This window comes from Trematomus bernacchii, unplaced genomic scaffold (assembly GCF_902827165.1).
Source record: "Trematomus bernacchii unplaced genomic scaffold, fTreBer1.1, whole genome shotgun sequence".
NCBI classification, from domain to species: domain Eukaryota; kingdom Metazoa; phylum Chordata; class Actinopteri; order Perciformes; family Nototheniidae; genus Trematomus; species Trematomus bernacchii.
This window is the reverse complement of record NW_022987547.1, coordinates 13,856,711-13,874,217: the sequence shown is the minus strand read 5'-3', so window position 1 is coordinate 13,874,217 and position 17,507 is coordinate 13,856,711. Positions and strand designations below refer to the sequence as shown.

Genomic DNA, 17,507 nt, shown 5'->3' with positions numbered 1-17,507 from the left:
TTTGAAGAGAGCATAGATAGCATCCTCCATAATGGTCCTCCAAACTGGGGGGCATGCTGTTTAAGTACACAGATTATGGATAAGTACCTACAATCCCTTTTGAAACAATTGAAACTATCCCTTTTAATATCTGTTCCATTTGTTTCAATCGCAGGAAGGTGTCAAGTCTCGCCTCCCGGTCCCTGTGAGGCTGAGGGTGGAGGCTAGCAGCATGCAGTCTGTGAGCTCTGACCAGCCTAAAACTGATTCACTTGAGCACCTTCAGTTGGATGGTGTATATGCGTTTGATCAGCAACTGCATGCAGAATCTGACGCCCCCCTGTCACCCCAGCACAGCACTTCCCCTTCTTCCACGCTCAGATACAAACATCATACCGGCAGTCCAGTGGGATCAGACAAAGGCTCTGAAACAGGAGCAACACCGGATCATTCCCAGGCTGACTCTGCTCTTTTCTCTCAGCTGGAGCTTCTAAACCAGGAGTGTCAAGAGAAAGAGATGCTGATCAACAAGCTAAGTGAGCAGCTAGCGGATTGGGAGGAGCTCCACGCTCAGATCCAGGAAAAGGACAGACTTAATCGCCAGTACGTGGAGGCCTTACAGGCTGCAGAATCCACCATCTCCTACCTGACCGCCTGCAGTCTGGACAGCCAGGGAGGATTTGGGTCGCTCACCAGTCCTGCAAGTTCAGATTCTGCCCTTTACAGCAGATGCATGGAGCTGCAAAAAGCCCTACAGGAGAAGGAGGAGCTCAACAAGCAGCTCATAGAGCTTCTGAACATGGCGGAGAAAGCCATCGGCTCAACTGATGGACAAGAAAAGATTCCAGAAATCAGCGATTTATGTTTGAAGATAGAGACGGCCTTGCAGCAGGGGAACAAATCTTCAAATAGACCTAGCCTAAGAGGTGTTACTGGAGGCACAGAGGAATCTATGCAGGCGTTGCAACAACACACAGACTCTTTGCAGGAGGCCCTGTGGCAGCAGAATAGGCTTAATGCAGAGCTGCAGGAACAACTGAGAGCTGCAGAGGCTGCTGCTCAACATAGATACAACAATGAGCAGGATGGTAAATGTTCAAGGCAGACAGTAGCAGAATCACTTCACGAAAAGCAGACAAGGGGTCATCCATTTGAAATGGGTAGTTCCGATGTTAGTTTAAATCAGGAGATGACCAAAGTCCTGATGAACTGCCTGAGTGCAGCAGAGTCTGCTGTTGCCTCTCTGGCAGCACACTGTACAAACAGCAGCTTCTTGTCTTCTGGTAGATCATCACAGACCAGCCCTGAACTGCAGATTCATTTAGACAAACTTCACAGAGCCCTGCGAGAGAGGAAGGAACTGGGGGAACTGGATCAGCTCAGTGTCAATCAGTCACCTCGAAAAAAGGGACAGCTCCACCCAGAGCTGCATAACAACATCTGCCGCCTCTATGAGGTGTTCAGTGATAACTGTCAGAGAATCTCTGAACTCCAGGCCTCCCTCAAATCAGAGAGAAGCCGTAAAGAGGACAGCGACGTCCACAGGACTCTGCCGGACGCCAACAGTTTACCACCCAGTGTTCAAGTGCAGCTGGAGACTCTGCATAAGGCGCTGAGGGAGAAGAAGAAGGCGTGTAAAAGCCTGGAGGAGAAACTGGCTACTGCTCTTACCTCCCCGGAAACAGCAAGGAGAGGTTAGCATGCTGAGTTCTTTTTATTTCTTGTTGCTTTAAAGTAGTTGAAAGTGCATGAGCAATTTCAAATTTGTAATGATTTTAAGATTCTTCAAAGTAGGGCTGTACTGAACGCGTCTATTGAGGTTTTTAAAGGAAACTTTGGAAACTAAAAACATTTCAAACTCTTTCACAAACAGAATCCTCATTCTGAACAAAAAATCATTATCTTAGCATTACACTTTTTATGTGCAGAATGCAAACTTTTTGTGAAAATGCAGATGAGATGCTTTCTTACTTTTTTATATATATATTCGGTACAGCCTTACGAGATGTGTTAAAACCTTTTGCTTATCCAAATGAATCATGAACACCATGAAGAGAAAATAATCTGTACATGTGAATTTCGTCCTAACCCGACATATATTGCCTCCACTGCCAGCTCTGGAGCAGGATGACAAAGGCGTGCAGGTGGATTTGCAGGACCTGGGTTACGAAACCAGTGGCAAGAGTGAGAACGATAGGGAAGAGAGCAGTAGCACAGGTAGACGGCCTGCTGAGTGGACACTAATCTTTACTGTAGATTCTCTCTATGTGTCTGCATGAGGACTGAGATAAGGCCACTGTAACACACTGTCTCTCACCTGGAGAAATGTTTTCTGTTTGGGTCTCATAACCACACTCTCTACTGGCGTTAACCTGGTATTTCTCTGCACTATTCCCACATTTGAATGAACTGTCAATATGTTTGCCATGACAAATTCTTGCATGTTTTCATTCTGAAGTTTGGGATTGTCTTTTCGAGCACTCCTTAACCTTTACACTTTTATTTCTTGTCTTATTGTTTCACAGTCCAACTGTATCTCAAATCCTTTTATGTCACAGTCACCATTTATTTCTCTCAACTTTGTAATGTTTTCTTGTTCCCTGGTTGATTGTTTTGTGTCCCCTGTGTTGCCAGATCTAGAGGTTGGTGTACAGCCCAGCCGCAGCGCCTCCAACCTGCCCTCCCCACACGATCAGGCCACGTTTTCCTCCACTGAGAACCTGGACTCCACCTCCAGCACCCCATATCCCAGCTCCCCCGCTCTCAGCTCTGCCAAGGTACTCATCTAACTTATTGCTTTGAACCCCTCCCCTAAATAATTATAACTAACAATGCACAGCAAGTTGGTCAAGCTTTTGAATTGTCCCTGTGTTTGCAAAGGTACTCATTATTTAAATAGTTTAAATGCTTAAACAGTCTCTCTTTTAGCCTTTCCAAAACCAAAAACCCACGTAAATATAGGATATGTATTTAACAGCAATGTTGTCCACTTACACACCATGACCAGCTGCAGCCTCATGCCTTCATTAGTCGCATGGATTAGGACTCTCTTTAGTCTAAATAACTTCAACTTAGTCGACTAACACTAAAACTATTTGGTCTACAAATAGATTAGTTGATTAAATGGAGAAATCTGTAACTCTGCGTTTCTCACAAAAGAAGGCGACACTAATTATTTTGTTTACCAGAAATGTGATCACAATTGACTTGGAATACATTTTGAAGCCCTTCCGTCTGTTTTCAGTTCAGTCTGAAGAGCCTGCAGGTCTATGATGACTACGGTGTTTCTAAGGACCCTCTGCAGCTCCAGGCACAAGTCAGAGAGCTAAAGGTCCAGCTGGAAAACCAGACCAAACTCATCCTGCAAATGCAAAGTCTTCTGCGTAGGAACTCTCTCTCCAGTGACCTAGTTTCCAGCCCCCCTGATCCCTCGACCATCAGGGATCAAGCAATGATACACAGAGAGGACAAGAGCCGAGATATGAGCTACAGAAGTGGGCAGCTAGGGGAGAAAAAGGAGGGTGAGAACCAGGCGATGAAGGATAAAACCAGCCTCCTGAATATGGGACTGGACAGAGAGAGGGCTCTGAACAGAAGCACAAATGAACAGCAGCAGCAGTCCCGCAGCCGCTCCACCTCACCTGCAAGGTCAACACTCTTTGTCAATGTGAAAATATTGTAATATTGATAATGCACTGAGTGAAAGTTGCACACATGTTTTGAACCAAATCTTGACTCATTCCGTTGTTTTTATCCCCCTTGCTTGCCCTCATTCTGTCCTCCCCACAGACTGGACTCCCTGGTGCAGTCGCAGGCCAGGGAGCTGTCCCAGCTGAGGCAGCAGATTAAGGAGAGCCGCCGGCTGGGAGCCCTGCAGCGCCGACAGCTGGACCAGCTGAGCAAGGCCTTCACGGAGCTGCTGCAGGCCAGCGAGGTGGACTTCTACAAAGGGGAGGCCGTCAAAGAGCAGCTGGAGAAGAGCCTGAGCATCCTGGACAGGCTGGAGGGACGTCTGGACAAAGGTAGCTCTTTGGAGAAATATTGCTTATCAGAATCACAGTTTTGATATTTGATTAATGAACTCTCTACAATTCTAGATGTGTTTGTAATATATTGTAAATACATTCTGTTTGGTTTCTGGGCCCATAACACATATACAGTGTCTCCAGCCAACACAAATACTAATACAAAATGAATTAAGGCTCTCTGACTAAATACCTAATATTAGTTTAAAAAAGGTTTAAGGCATGTAGAGACTTCCGGTTTAAGCGGAGCCATGCAAGGTCGCATTTTTCAAGCTCCTTCTGAATCTGAAATATTTGTATTAGGAACTACACCCTAAACTGTATTCAACTAATTACAAATCTAAGTTTTTCTTGCTTGCCTACGACCAATAGTTTCACTGCAAATATGTAATCTTCCTATCGCAAAAAGGTTTAAGGCACGAAGTTAGTTTTAAACATAGCTGTATTTGAATCAGTTTTTGCCCATTGTTCAGAAATGTATGGATGCTTCAACAAAGAAAAGAGCACTAGGCACCAGCAGAAAGACGTGAACACAAGAGAGCAGTCACCCGTTACTGATGTTCACAGACAGGGCCTTGAAAGCATCTTTTCCTCTGTCTGATAGGAGAGTCTCGTCTGGATAACGAGGACGTGGCAGCCCTGGAACTGTCTCGCAGGTGCGTCTTAACTCACACACTGCCCTAACTTATTGTCAATGTCTTCATTTATTTGCTTGTGTGTTTGTTGTGTGATTAATCATGGTGGAAAACAATATCTCTAATATTCAGAATCATCTCATTTGTTATATTGTAAGGGTACTGGGATACTAGCTGCAACGAAAACAAACAGCCCTGCGCCTAATCAAAACTTAATTTTAAGTAGGTGCTTGACAGTAATTTGTCAAAGTCTGTGAGATGTGTTTGACCAGTTTTGCATCTTTCTCTGAGCCAGTTCTGTGTTTCTGAAGGTCGGACTGCACATTGTAACCATTTGAGATTTCAGGGTCATTAGCTGTGCTGTTTTGGCGTTTTGTCCCATGACCCTTTTAAAGACCCCCCCCCCACACCCACCCCCAGCCAATTGCCTTATGACCCCGAGCGGTGTGTGTTGTTGATTTTGAATAGCGTCCTGCTGCTGACCTAATTTCCTCTGTGACAGCCAAAACATTAAGGTTATTCTGCCCCCCAACTGGGTCACCGGTGTCTCTGAAAATAAGAGACACGCACACGCACACACATACACACAAACCACATGTCAATGTTCATTCGTTTATTCACAATTATTCAAGCTATATCACCCAGAATGCAAATCAAGCTTAGCACCAATATGACTATAGTAACATTTTTGATTAGAATTCGATCATAGCATCGGCCATTTTAAAATAGCTTCATTATTTTGATGTATTGACAGAAACATTGACTTTGCAGCTACATGATGACATGCACACTTTAATTTTCCAACAGCTCCTGTGTCTTAACCCTTTAATGGGCATTCACATATAAATATTTTTGAAAATGTATTGATTGCTATTTTTGACACCCTTATTATACCTATGATACACCCATATTAGACTGTTATTTCAGCCCATTACACTGTTATTACACCTATTACAGATGAATACACCCTTGTTACACCTGCATTACATCCATGTAACACCAATATTACACATTGCCTGCCAATAGGTTAGGATAATAAACTTAAGTGGTTAATACTAGTGACATGAATGAATCGACATTATGTGTGATGTGGGTAGTGTTGGGCAGCTCCAGCAGGGATCACTGCTCTCTGAGCAGAGCATGGCAGATCCTCCTGACAGCACGGCTAGAGTCCAGCAGGAGATAGAGACCCTGCGTCTGGAGCTAGAGGGGGACAGAGAGCTGCTGCAGCTGCACGTCGGCCTCCTCGTCCAGCAGAACCTCTTGCTGGCTGAAAACACCCGGGAACAGCTGGACCTGTGAGAGGGTTTGATCCTGACAGACAGCATGACGTGTGCTGTGAACCCCTTTCCATCGTTCAAGCTGTGTGTTTCTGACCTTTAGTCTTGAGTCTTTTTTTTTGGTGCTGTTCCTCACGATGTGTGATTATCCTCACTGTGTTCAATTGTTTTGCTCTCCAACGCCCAGCAGAGATGATGTAATGGATCAAATCCAGCTGTTAATTCCTTTCGAGAACAAGTCGTGACATCATTTTTTTCCCATCTCCTTCCAGGTTGGCGAAAGAGCTGCAGGAGAAGAACTGTCTGATCCAGAGTCTGCAGAGCCAGGTCAGAGGTAGAAGTCCCAGCAGCCACCAGGGCTCTCACTCTGACCTGTTCCACTCAGACAGAACCTCCTCCTGCCACAGCAGCCCGACTACACCCAGTGGCAGTCGGTCCCAAAGTAATCATGAAGATAATGTTCAAATAAGCTGCAGATGTAAATCTCAAACATACTCATCATTCAATTATTTATTTCTGATTATAGTCAAAAGCCAAGATTAACTCGGTTACTTCCCTTAATCTTTTTTCATCCTTTTAAATACATATTAGTTTAAACCTTCTAACCATTTCTAACCATATTTTATACTTTTTGAAATATTCAGCTTTTTAAACTCTTTTTTTTAACATTGAAGTCAATGGGAGATGCCTTCAAATCCTCTTTTCCTACACTTTGCGCCAAATGCTACTCCTTCCACATACTTTCAGCTAGACACTTCATTCCAACTTTCAAATGATCACAACACCTTCAGCTATTCAAAATTATTTTTGATATCTTTTACACTTTTTGAGATAATTAACTTAGTTTGGAGCTTGGTAGAGAGGCCTTTTTCGGCTGGAGTGTGGATGGAGCAGCTCGTTAAGTCTAGAGTGCTTTGATCTCAAAACAGAGTGCAGCAGTTCTTCAAATTCTCCCCCAAAAATGTTTTAAACTTGCCATATTTCCCAAACCCTACACTCCTCAGACATATTTTTTCATGAAAAACGTAGGAAAACCTCTCCTAGGTTGGAAAATGAAAAAAAATTAAACAAAATGCCTCTTGAGGGCATGAAGAGACAAAAAGTCCAGCTAGCTCCCAATTGATTCCCATGTTAAATCTTTCCGGAACTTTCTTCAGAACAGAGAGAAGTACACTTTAGACAAACTGCTCCCATCTCCACATTTTACACACAAAACCAAAAAAAACAACATATATCAGTTCATTGGGGTTCCCTGATGCTCACGGTCTGGTCATTTTTTGATAGGAGCCATAGTTTTTGAACAGGTGGCAAAATTGTCAGATATAATCCTCAATGCATTCTTAATGGGACTCAGTGCTGCAGTTGGAAAATCGTCATAAGTCGTCACCATGGTAACCTTTCATCTCTGGGTTTACACACACAGGTGTTTGTAAACATTCATTCACTACTACTTACATTTAATATCTTTATTTCTCTCTCTCACAGACACAGACTCTCTCTCTCTCTCTCTCTCTCACACACACAATCTCCCTCTCTCTCACAGACACATCAAGAGAAGAGAGAGAGGGCGATCAAGAGAAGAGTGAGAGGGTGATAGAAGAGTGATAGGGCGATCAAGAGGAGAGAGAGAGGGCGATCAAGAGGAGAGAGAGAGGGCGATCAAGAGGAGAGAGAGATGGCGCTCAAGAGGAGAGAGAGAGGGCGATCAAGAGGAGAGAGAGAGGGTGATCAAGAGGAGAGAGAGAGAGGGCGATCTAGAGAAGAGAGAGATAGGGCGATCAAGAGGAGAGAGAGAGGGTGATCAAGAGAAAAGAGAGGGCGATCAAGAGAAGAGAGAGAGGGCGATCAAGAGGAGAGAGAGAGGGCGATCAAGAGAAGAGAGAGGGCGATCAAGAGAAGAGAGAGGGCGAGCAAGAGAAGAGAGAGAGGGCGATCAAGAGAAGAGAGAGAGGGCGATCAAGATAAGAGAGAGAGGGTGATAGAAGAGTGAGAGGGCGATCAAGAGAAGAGGGCGATCAAGAGAAGAGAGAGAGGGCGATGAAGAGAAGAGAGAGAGGGCGATCAAGAGGAGAGGGCGATCAAGAGAAGAGAGAGAGAGGGCGAGCAAGAGAAGAGAGAGAGAAGAGAGAGAGGGCGATCAAGAGAAGAGAGAGAGGGCGATAGAAGATTGAGAGGGTGATCAAGAGAAGAGAGAGAGTAATGTAACCTCCTAATGTAATGTATAACTCCTATGAAAATGTTCAAAAAGTGCTCAAACTTCACATGTGTGCTAACAGTCCAGCCGTGAAGACATCTACGGGACAGTTTTGAGATTTCTTCAAATGCCGTTGCCATGGCAACACAATGCTCACCATGAAACACGGTTTTCTCATAACTTCAGTGAAAATGCTCGAAATGGCCCAAAACTTCACAGGTTTGGTAACGATGCAGCCATCAACACATCTAAGCGTATTATGGGGTGTCATCAAATGCCGTTGCCATCGCGACAGATAATTCACCATCAAGTTAGTTCAAAAGTTTGCAGTTCAAATATTCTGCTGCTTTCCCAAGCCTTTTTACTTTCTTTTCTCATCTTAATACAAATTCATTCACTACTACTTACATCTGATATTTAACTCCTTCAGCCTATTTTCAGCTGCAGAAACCATTCAACTATTACATTATTCAGCTATTTCAGGACATCAAGGCTATACATGTTTTTTTAACCTCTTAAGCACGGCGGTCCCCCCATTGGACCCCTCCCACCGTTTTGTTTTCGAGATAATGTCTCAGGGCTTCTTAACATTTATGAAACTATTAATGTATAGCACCAGATTAACGGGAAGAATCTCAGCTAACTGAAGATATGAACCATTTTTACCAAAACAAAACACAAGTCTCATAAGAAGCGTCTAAATGACCCCATAGCGAAAAAATTCTAACGCACTGCGGCACACAATTCAAGATAAAAATACCCTTATTACTTATCGTAGCTGCACATACAATATAGCCGATTAAAGCTGAGACTCCACTGATTATTTAGGTATATTATCATCACTGAGCGATCCTAAATTGCGACAGGGGAAGCAAACACAGACATCACAACACGTACCTTTACGGAGCTTTTACGGCAGATCGTCTCACCGTAGCTGTCAATTAGGTCAAAAGACGTGTTCAATGGCATTAAAACGAAAAAAAAAAAATCTACAACTGTTGATCCATAGGTTGATAATGTACCTGTGCCTTTTAAAAAATTATTTATAATCCATAATTCCATTTTTTATGTAAAAATCGGAGCGGAAAAGTTAGCTGCTAATGGTAGCCACCAGAGTGTATGCAGCTTCCGGTTTTGGTAACGCGTCACTCTCACTCCTTATTTGTTAACGTGTTGGTGTGTATATAACTTTCCCTCGATTCCATTGGCTCTAGCGGTTATAAAGAGATTTCATTCATCAAAATCGAGTAAGGGGGGCCAGAGATAGGTCAAATCCACCCAAATGACCCCAGAAGTGGGGGTTTTTGGCTAAATCTCTCTAAAAAGGTCAAATTTCACTTGTTTTGCATCAATCTTGATACAGGGTACTTATTATATGTTGTACTTTGGATTCCTAAAGCTTTTAGTCTACTAACCCATCATCCAAGGGTAGTTTTCACTATCTGTAAAAAATAATTTTTGGACGGACACTATAATTTACAGTTTTTTACTATGTAAAATCTGAATTTTCTTTAAAATAAAAAACATCTATATTGATTCTGACTTTTCTAAATCCAACTCACAGGTTTATCATTACTTTGAGAAAAAAGATGATTAATTTAACCCTTTTAGAAGGGAAGATATGGTCATTTGTTCTGGGAATGTCATTTTCGAGCCTGAGACCTGAAAAACAGGCTCAGGGCTTAAGAGGTTAAATCTTTTCTTTTAAATATTAAGCTTTTTCTGCATTTTTGTAGCTAAAAGCAGCTACCATTCAGCTAATAACATATTCAGATTTTTCTGCATTTTCAGCTAAATTCATTCACAGTTTACAGCATTCGCACGCATTTTCTGCAGGAAATGCATTTTCTAGTTTAAACCTGTAATTGTAATGAGATAAATAATTGGGGTTTGATTGTTTGTTTTTTTGTCCTTAAAGATCTGCGCTTCTGTATTTTCCATACAAAGTTATTTTAGACTTACAGGAGCTGAAATTGAACTTAAAAAAAGCTCACACCCGCCAGCATGTATGCCATACAGAACCAAAATAATTGAAAGTTTAAAAATCCAAAATTGTCCCGAATGATGCTTCGGGGTTAAAAATAAATATTTTACAATTTATTGTAATTATTGAGATTATCTGACTCCTTGTCCACAGCCCCTCTTTTCTAGTCTCAGCCTGTAATGGCACTTCTTTTCCACTCAGATCCATTGTGGTGCAGTGAAGCATCCCGCACCACAAAGCATGCCGACCAAAGGCAGAGCAGGTGTCAAGTTTCAATCCACTTAAAGTTGCATTATTCAGTGCCACCTACCCGGTTCAATCCTCAAACTGTGTTTCCCCTTGGGAAAAGAGACAGTGAAGGCTAACGCAGAGACAAGTGAAGCCTGAGGATATGCGAGAAGTCTCAGAGGGTCTTTGTTCTGCTAACATGGAGTATAATAAGAAGATGACATTTTGGTTTAAGAGCACATATAGAAGGTGCAACATTACTCTTTATTCATTTTTGGATTTAATGAGGAATGATATGGGGGGCCAGAAAGGGCTTTCCCATACATATGTAAAAAAAAAAGACACAAAAAGGAATTACCATCTATTTTTAAGTTGTAATTATTAATTGACCACCTCTATGTGTTTAGGCCAGAGGCAGCTCTCTGATTGGACGGGAGCAGCTGTTGTAGGTGGAGCTCAGGAGGACGCTGTCAGCAGACTGCAGGGCCTGCACAGGGAGAACGTGCGACTGCAGGATCGGCTGAGGGGCAGCGAGGATCTGAACGCCACGCTGCACAGTGAACTGGACCTGCATCGCTCCATCATGGCCCAGAGCAGCTCCCACCACCAGGAGCCGGATCAGAGCCAGGAGCCGGGTCACAGCCAGGAGCGGGATCAGAGCCAGGAGCCGGATCACAGCCAGGAGCCGGATCACAGCCAGGAGCGGGACGGGTCAGGACCGCAGGCAGACCATAAACCAGAAGAAGACCTGGGCTCACAGAGGAACGCTGCTGATCAGCCTCGCACCATGAATTCAGGTAAACATGGGGTCATGTCAGATAGTTAGACTTTCTATTTTCTTATAATTATTCATTTACACAACCATAGTGGGGGTCAAATTCAAAAGCAACACTTTCTGTCTTTTATTACAGTGTTTCAGCTTATGATATTTAAAGACAAATTGTGTTTTGGGCTTTGTAGTTTCATGGTTTTGTAACATCTTGGGATTTGGTTGTTATTAAACGTGCATAATTATAATACTGGATGGAGTTTCCCTTCACTTGAGTTTTAAAAAGAAATGAATGATGTCATTGGTGGAAGAGATTCTCAAAGCCTGTATATTAAATGAATTTTGACCAGAAAGTCAGGATAAGTTGGGCTAAAAACAAGCATTTGACTAGTTTGGTCTCCTTTTCAATCGGGGCCCCTGCAAAAGTAATCATACAGTATACCCGGTATGCTATGACTGAAGATAGGCACCACTACAAGATGAATAAATGACTGTTGTTGTTACCCTCTTGACTGTAAGGGAGCCAGGAGGGACAATTAAGTGAGATTCAACCTTTCGTGGTGCCAATGAGTGACTTTTTTTAACCACGCCTTTCTCTCATATTGTAGTTTATGTGAGTGCAATACTTCATCTCTTTGAATCAAGCTGTGTGCATGTGTGTGTCAGACCTGCTGGCAGAACATCTTCAGGAGATCCGCGCACTGCGACAGCGTCTGGAGGAGAGCATCCGCACCAACGACCGCCTCAGGGAGCAGCTGGAGAAGAGACTGGCAGAGGTGGAGAAAGACCCAGGTAACCACACCTCAAATCACCTGGATGCGTTTCATTCTCTATGTCTGTCATAAGGGTTTGTCTCTAATCATATTTCCTTAAACAAAAGTACTTCTTTGTGTGCCCGTGTTTAGCAGCCACCAACATCTTCATCCACGGCAACGAGGAGCAGGGTCAGCTGGCCAATGAGGTGCGCTTCCTCTGGGGACAAAACCAAACCCTGAAAGATCAGCTCAGCCTGGGCTCACGAGGTAAAACACACCTTGTCATATAAGCTCACTTTAACCTATAACACATCTTTTCAGTTAATAGAACAGTTGACGTAGAGAGATGATTGTTTCCCTGATTTTGTTGTTATTTTGCCCATACCTTTATCTAAAATGTACACATACAGTATATGTCGCTAATAGGTGCTTAAAACTAACTTCAACTTAATTTTTCACTAATATAGAAGTGTTTTTAATTCCTTCAGACAAGCAGAAGGAGAATGAGAAGCTACGGGAGACTCTGGCCAGGCGGACGGCCAAACTGGAGCAGAGCAGGAGGGAGTGTGAGGCTCTGAGGCAGGAAAACAGCCGCCTGCAGGAGAGGCTGGAGCTCAGCAGCCAGGAGAACTCCCAGCTGCAGGAGTCCCTGCACTTCAGCAAGGAGGAGCTGCACAGGTACACTCACACACACTTCTAAATGTCTCCTAGCAGTATCTATTGTCCCGACTCTCCTTCATGCAACCTGAAACTACACAAAGCTACTACATAGCATGTCAAGAGTCATACTATTATCACTATTCCATACTATTTGTACGACAGGGAAACCAGGATAGTGGTATACATTTGTTGGCTTACTCCATGAACACAACACCGGATCATTTGATGCTATAAAGACGGTCCTCTGTGACCTCATGACCCGCGGTCCTCCTGCCGACAGGTGAGTGAGGCTGAAACACGAAACCTGGCAGTCCTAGTTTACTGTCCAGCATCACTTCTCCTCTCCTTTCCCTCCTCGTGTTTATTGTTTCCTGTGTGTTGTGTGGTTCGTGTACTATATAATGTGTGTGTGTGTGTGGTGTGTGTGATGCTGTGATGGTGTGTTGGTGTGTGTGGTGGTTTGAGTGTGTGGATGTGTGTATGTGTGTGTGTGTGTGTGTGTGTGTGTGTGTGGTGGGTGTGTGTGTGTGTGTGTGTGTGTGTGTGTGTGTGTGTGTGTGTAGTGTGTGTGGGTGTAGTGTGTGTGCTGTGGTGTGTGTGTGTGTGGTGGTGATGTGTGTGTGTGTGTGTGTGTGTGTGTGTGTGTGTGTGTGTGTGTGTGTGCAGGTGTCAGTGTGAAGTAAAGCTCCAGAGGCAGCAGCTGTCTGACTCTCAGCACCTCCTCCAGTCACTACGAGTAGAGCTGCAAGTTTACGAGAAGATCAAGACTGAAGATCGTAAACACAACGGTAAAGCAATTTCATACATTTAGAAAGAGCCTATTGTCACGTGATGCAGTTTAGACTTTAACACGGTCAGACACAACAGTGTGCCGGAACAAAAACTAGAAGTCTTCTAAATGTAAAAGATGTGTTTTAATCTTTCAAGCCCTCATCAAAGTTTGTAGCCTGACTCAGACTTTAAACTATGAAACGATATCAAAATGTATATGAAGTTCAGGCGTTCTCACATAGAGATTAAATACATGTCTTATTTGTTTTAGTTTTTTGAAGATAGTCTGATAATAGGTCAACATTGGAGAAAACATGACTACATTATTTGTATTTGTTAAGAGTCACAGAAAGTGAAGAGAGTGCAGGTGAAACTATATGAAGTGGTGTTTTGCTTCCTTTCTGAACCTTTTCCTGTTGGTTTCCTGTAGCACTGGAGCTGATGTTTCCTTCTCCTTCCCTGTTTTCACAGCTGAACGCAGTGAGGGGTCCCAGGAGCCCGCCCCCCTCCCGCCCTCCGGCTCGCTGGACCTGAGCGAGCTGCTGCTGGAGATCAGACACCTGCGTCTGCAGCTGGAGAGGAGCATCCAGACCAACACCGCCCTGAGACAGAGGCTGGAGGAGCAGCTGCTCCGAGGACCCCACCGCTCTGAAACCATCAACATCAACTACCTGCTGTCCTCCCCAGGTAAACACAGGGCACACACCCACAGGCTGGTCACGGGTGATAGGTATATGTAGGAGCCATTTATGTTCATTGCTGGCATTTTTATTTTGCTTGGATGCAATAAAATGCAATATTATTTTTGAACACTTGGTGGTGGGGGTTAGCTGCACAGGGTGTATAAATAGGGTCATAGGTCACAGGAGAGAGGACAGGACACAGGAAGAGGGAGAGCGTACTATTCTAACATGACACGGCAGATGCTAAACGGCTACAACAAGTAACTGGCAGATTCAACCTTTGGTATTGAACTCTCTTTCAGAACCAGACATGTACCTGTTTTGTCTGCGTATAGACCCCTCTCACCCCTCACCAGGGTAATATAGAACCAGACATGTACCTGTTTTGTCTGCGTATAGACCCCTCTCACCCCTCACCAGGGTAATATAGGACCAGACATGTACCTGTTTTGTCTGCGTATAGACCCCTCTCACCCCTCACCAGGGTAATATAGGACCAGACATGTACCTGTTTTGTCTGCGTATAGACCCCTCTCACCCCTCACCAGGGTAATATAGGACACTGGCCCTCATTACAGTATACATAAAGACACTGGTATTCTTTCTTCTCAGATGAAGGAGGCAGGTCACCAGGTCGTGAAGGCTGCGATCCTCTCCGTCACTCATTTCAGAGTCACAACGAACACACGAGTGTCCTCCATGGTGAGAAAAACAATGATGTTATCATTATAATAACAGTAAATAAAGCTGGTGTCGCTCTCATGTGGTCACAACTGACAGTGTTTTCAAACATGTTTTCAGAAGAGAAACGTGGCTCTCACTCGGAGGTGGAGGGGGGCTCGTTCAGCAGCAGCTCTGGGGACAGCGCTCCCTCTCGCCTGGTGCCCGGCCACCGCATGTGGGCCAATCGTAGCGGCCGCCATATTCTGGGTCTTATTGAGGACTACAACGCCCTCCGTAAGCAGATCTCAGAGGGACGGAAGCTGTCGCGCAGCATGAACGCACACCTGCAGGAGAGCCTGCACACACTCACACAGCAGGGCTCTGACAACAAGGTACACACCAAGTATCATGTTTGGAGATGTTTTATTCGCACTTTGTGATATGATACTATACCAGTGGTATCTGAGCTGGTCCCCGTTCTATAAGTACCCCCTCACTCCTCTGTGATCATTCACCTACATGTTTTCTTGTATTAAATCCTTTGTAATCATATTCAACCCAACTGCTCCTAAAAGAAAATGCCTTTAAATTTGACATTTACACTTATTGTCTCACCTATTATGCTATATTTGAACAATATATTATAGGGCCATATCTTTACAAAACATGTCTCTGAAGTGTTTTGCTCAAAATACCAAACAGATCACCCAGCATGCCTCATCCCCCTCTATTCCAGCCCTGTTACTAAAGTTCTGATTCTGGGTCTGGCCCTTTAAATGTAACCGAGCTGCTGCTGGCCACGCCCCTTTGGAGCGTCATCAAGGACAGTATCTTTTATATCCGTGCATTTTGCATAAAAGGTGACCTTTAAGACTCACGAGGAAATTGGAGGGCTACTTTTTTGATATAATCTTCCTCCAAATAAGAACATTATTTGTACTTATTACTGTTTCCAATGGGCGTTGTTTTGAAAAGTGGTGGGGACACATTTTTCAGATAGAAATCAAACTGTATTGCGTGCCCCCTTATTTTTGTACACACTAGTTTCCCTATGTGTAAGCAACACCTGTAGACACAGGACGTACAGCCAGGCTACAGACGCTGTGGCAGGAACATTATATGTGGCGGGAGGGGGGGGAATTATTGAGGAAGCCAATAAAGATTATTTTAAATGTTACCATGTAGCATTCTGGTACTCTGAGAATAAATAAAGCAAAAAGACTGCGTTTGGATAGGAACAGGGAGGAGGGTCCCTGTCCTGACGCTCTGCTGACACACGGAGACGAACCAGCAGGAACACTGCGTTAGGATAGGAACAGGGAGGAGGGTCCCTGTCCTGACGCTCTGCTGACACACGGAGACGAACCAGCAGGAACACTGCGTTAGGATAGGAACAGGGAGGAGGGTCCCTGTCCTGACGCTCTGCTGACACACGGAGACGAACCAGCAGGAACACTGCGTTAGGATAGGAACAGGGAGGAGGGTCCCTGTCCTGACGCTCTGCTGACACACGGAGACGAACCAGCAGGAACACTGCGTTAGGATAGGAACAGGGAGGAGGGTCCCTGTCCTGACGCTCTGCTGACACACGGAGACGAACCAGCAGGAACACTGCGTTAGGATAGGAACAGGGAGGAGGGTCCCTGTCCTGACGCTCTGCTGACACACGGAGACGAACCAGCAGGAACACTGCGTTAGGATAGGAACAGGGAGGAGGGTCCCTGTCCTGACGCTCTGCTGACACACGGAGACGAACCAGCAGGAACACTGCGTTAGGATAGGAACAGGGAGGAGGGTCCCTGTCCTGACGCTCTGCTGACACACGGAGACGAACCAGCAGGAACACTTCAGACCGTTTTGAAACATTTCTCCCAGCAAAGTGATCAGAAGTCGTAAATGCACTCTGAATGTTGCATTTCATTTACCGATCCTGAAAACAGTCACTTCACGGAGATCCTGCAGCATGCCCCCCCGCAGCAGCTTCTCTCACCGAGGAGAGGAGACCCCTGATATTTAAAAACAAATATTGTTATTCATGTAAGACAAGAGTTATTTATTGATTTAGCTATTTTTAGAACGCACCCTGTAGATGACCAGGTGCCCGCGTCATACATACTACTTTAATTTGTCATATGTTCTTTTTTGAGAGAGTAAAGAATAGTCATAGTAAATTACAACTTTTTTTTATCACTTTTTTGAGACAAATGTTAATACTGTATCCTTGCAGCTTGCTCAAATGACACATAAAGAGTCATACACCTAAATGCCATGTTGTGTCCTTCTCCATAGGTCGACCAGCAGCATCTGGAGAGTTTCTCGGGCAGCGTGAACACCATGCAGCATGTGATGGAGGAGGCGGGACGGATGCTCAAACTGGTGTGGAGGGTCTCTCTGCCAGCAGGGGGCCCAGCAGGGGGCCCAGCAGGGGGCGGGGGCAACAACCAGCAGGTAGATGTCCACACACACATAAACTGCCTCTAATTAAGTAAGTTAGGAATCATCTACCCAACGAAAACCCTAATCTTCTTATCCTTGGTGTCAGGATGAGCTGCTGAAGAATGAGATATCCAGACTGAAGAGCAGGCTGTCCCAGCAGGAGAGGATGCTGAGCGGAGCGGTGAAGCGCCTCCGAACAACCAACCAGCTGAAAGAGGGGATGGAGCGAGTCATCATCGATCAGCGTGAGATTACCTTTAAGATGATCTGGTTTGACTTAGACAGTTCATCTACTATGTACCAACAGGTCTGATTGTTCTCCCAATGTGAGGATCTGCTACTCTGTTTCTGTGTTTTATATATCTGAATATCCCTGTGTTCTTTACAATTTCCTTTTTACAATTTTCTCTAACTTTTGCTGACTAAATTATAAATAATAAAAATG

The 17,507-nt window shown here is 44.4% G+C and overlaps 1 protein-coding gene across 5 annotated transcripts in view; it reads left to right on the top strand.

The window, feature by feature from the left end:
* The window catches only part of cdk5rap2 (CDK5 regulatory subunit associated protein 2), a 46,106-nt gene that overhangs the window by 27,106 nt on the left and 1,493 nt on the right, over positions 1 to 17,507 (top strand). For 4 of the 5 annotated variants that reach the window (XM_034123476.1, XM_034123475.1, XM_034123474.1 and 1 more), the window contains exons 32-48: positions 155 to 1,673; positions 2,095 to 2,196; positions 2,614 to 2,756; positions 3,224 to 3,627; positions 3,769 to 4,001; positions 4,609 to 4,660; positions 6,192 to 6,361; positions 10,733 to 11,122; positions 11,761 to 11,886; positions 12,000 to 12,116; positions 12,338 to 12,527; positions 13,176 to 13,297; positions 13,752 to 13,967; positions 14,576 to 14,665; positions 14,765 to 15,018; positions 16,916 to 17,074; positions 17,169 to 17,307. In XM_034123476.1, coding sequence (XP_033979367.1) covers positions 155 to 1,673; positions 2,095 to 2,196; positions 2,614 to 2,756; positions 3,224 to 3,627; positions 3,769 to 4,001; positions 4,609 to 4,660; positions 6,192 to 6,361; positions 10,733 to 11,122; positions 11,761 to 11,886; positions 12,000 to 12,116; positions 12,338 to 12,527; positions 13,176 to 13,297; positions 13,752 to 13,967; positions 14,576 to 14,665; positions 14,765 to 15,018; positions 16,916 to 17,074; positions 17,169 to 17,307 — 4,426 coding nt within the window. The remainder of the gene's footprint in view (positions 1 to 154; positions 1,674 to 2,094; positions 2,197 to 2,613; positions 2,757 to 3,223; positions 3,628 to 3,768; positions 4,002 to 4,608; positions 4,661 to 6,191; positions 6,362 to 10,732; positions 11,123 to 11,760; positions 11,887 to 11,999; positions 12,117 to 12,337; positions 12,528 to 13,175; positions 13,298 to 13,751; positions 13,968 to 14,575; positions 14,666 to 14,764; positions 15,019 to 16,915; positions 17,075 to 17,168; positions 17,308 to 17,507) is intronic. The other variant, XM_034123478.1, reaches the window with a different exon arrangement.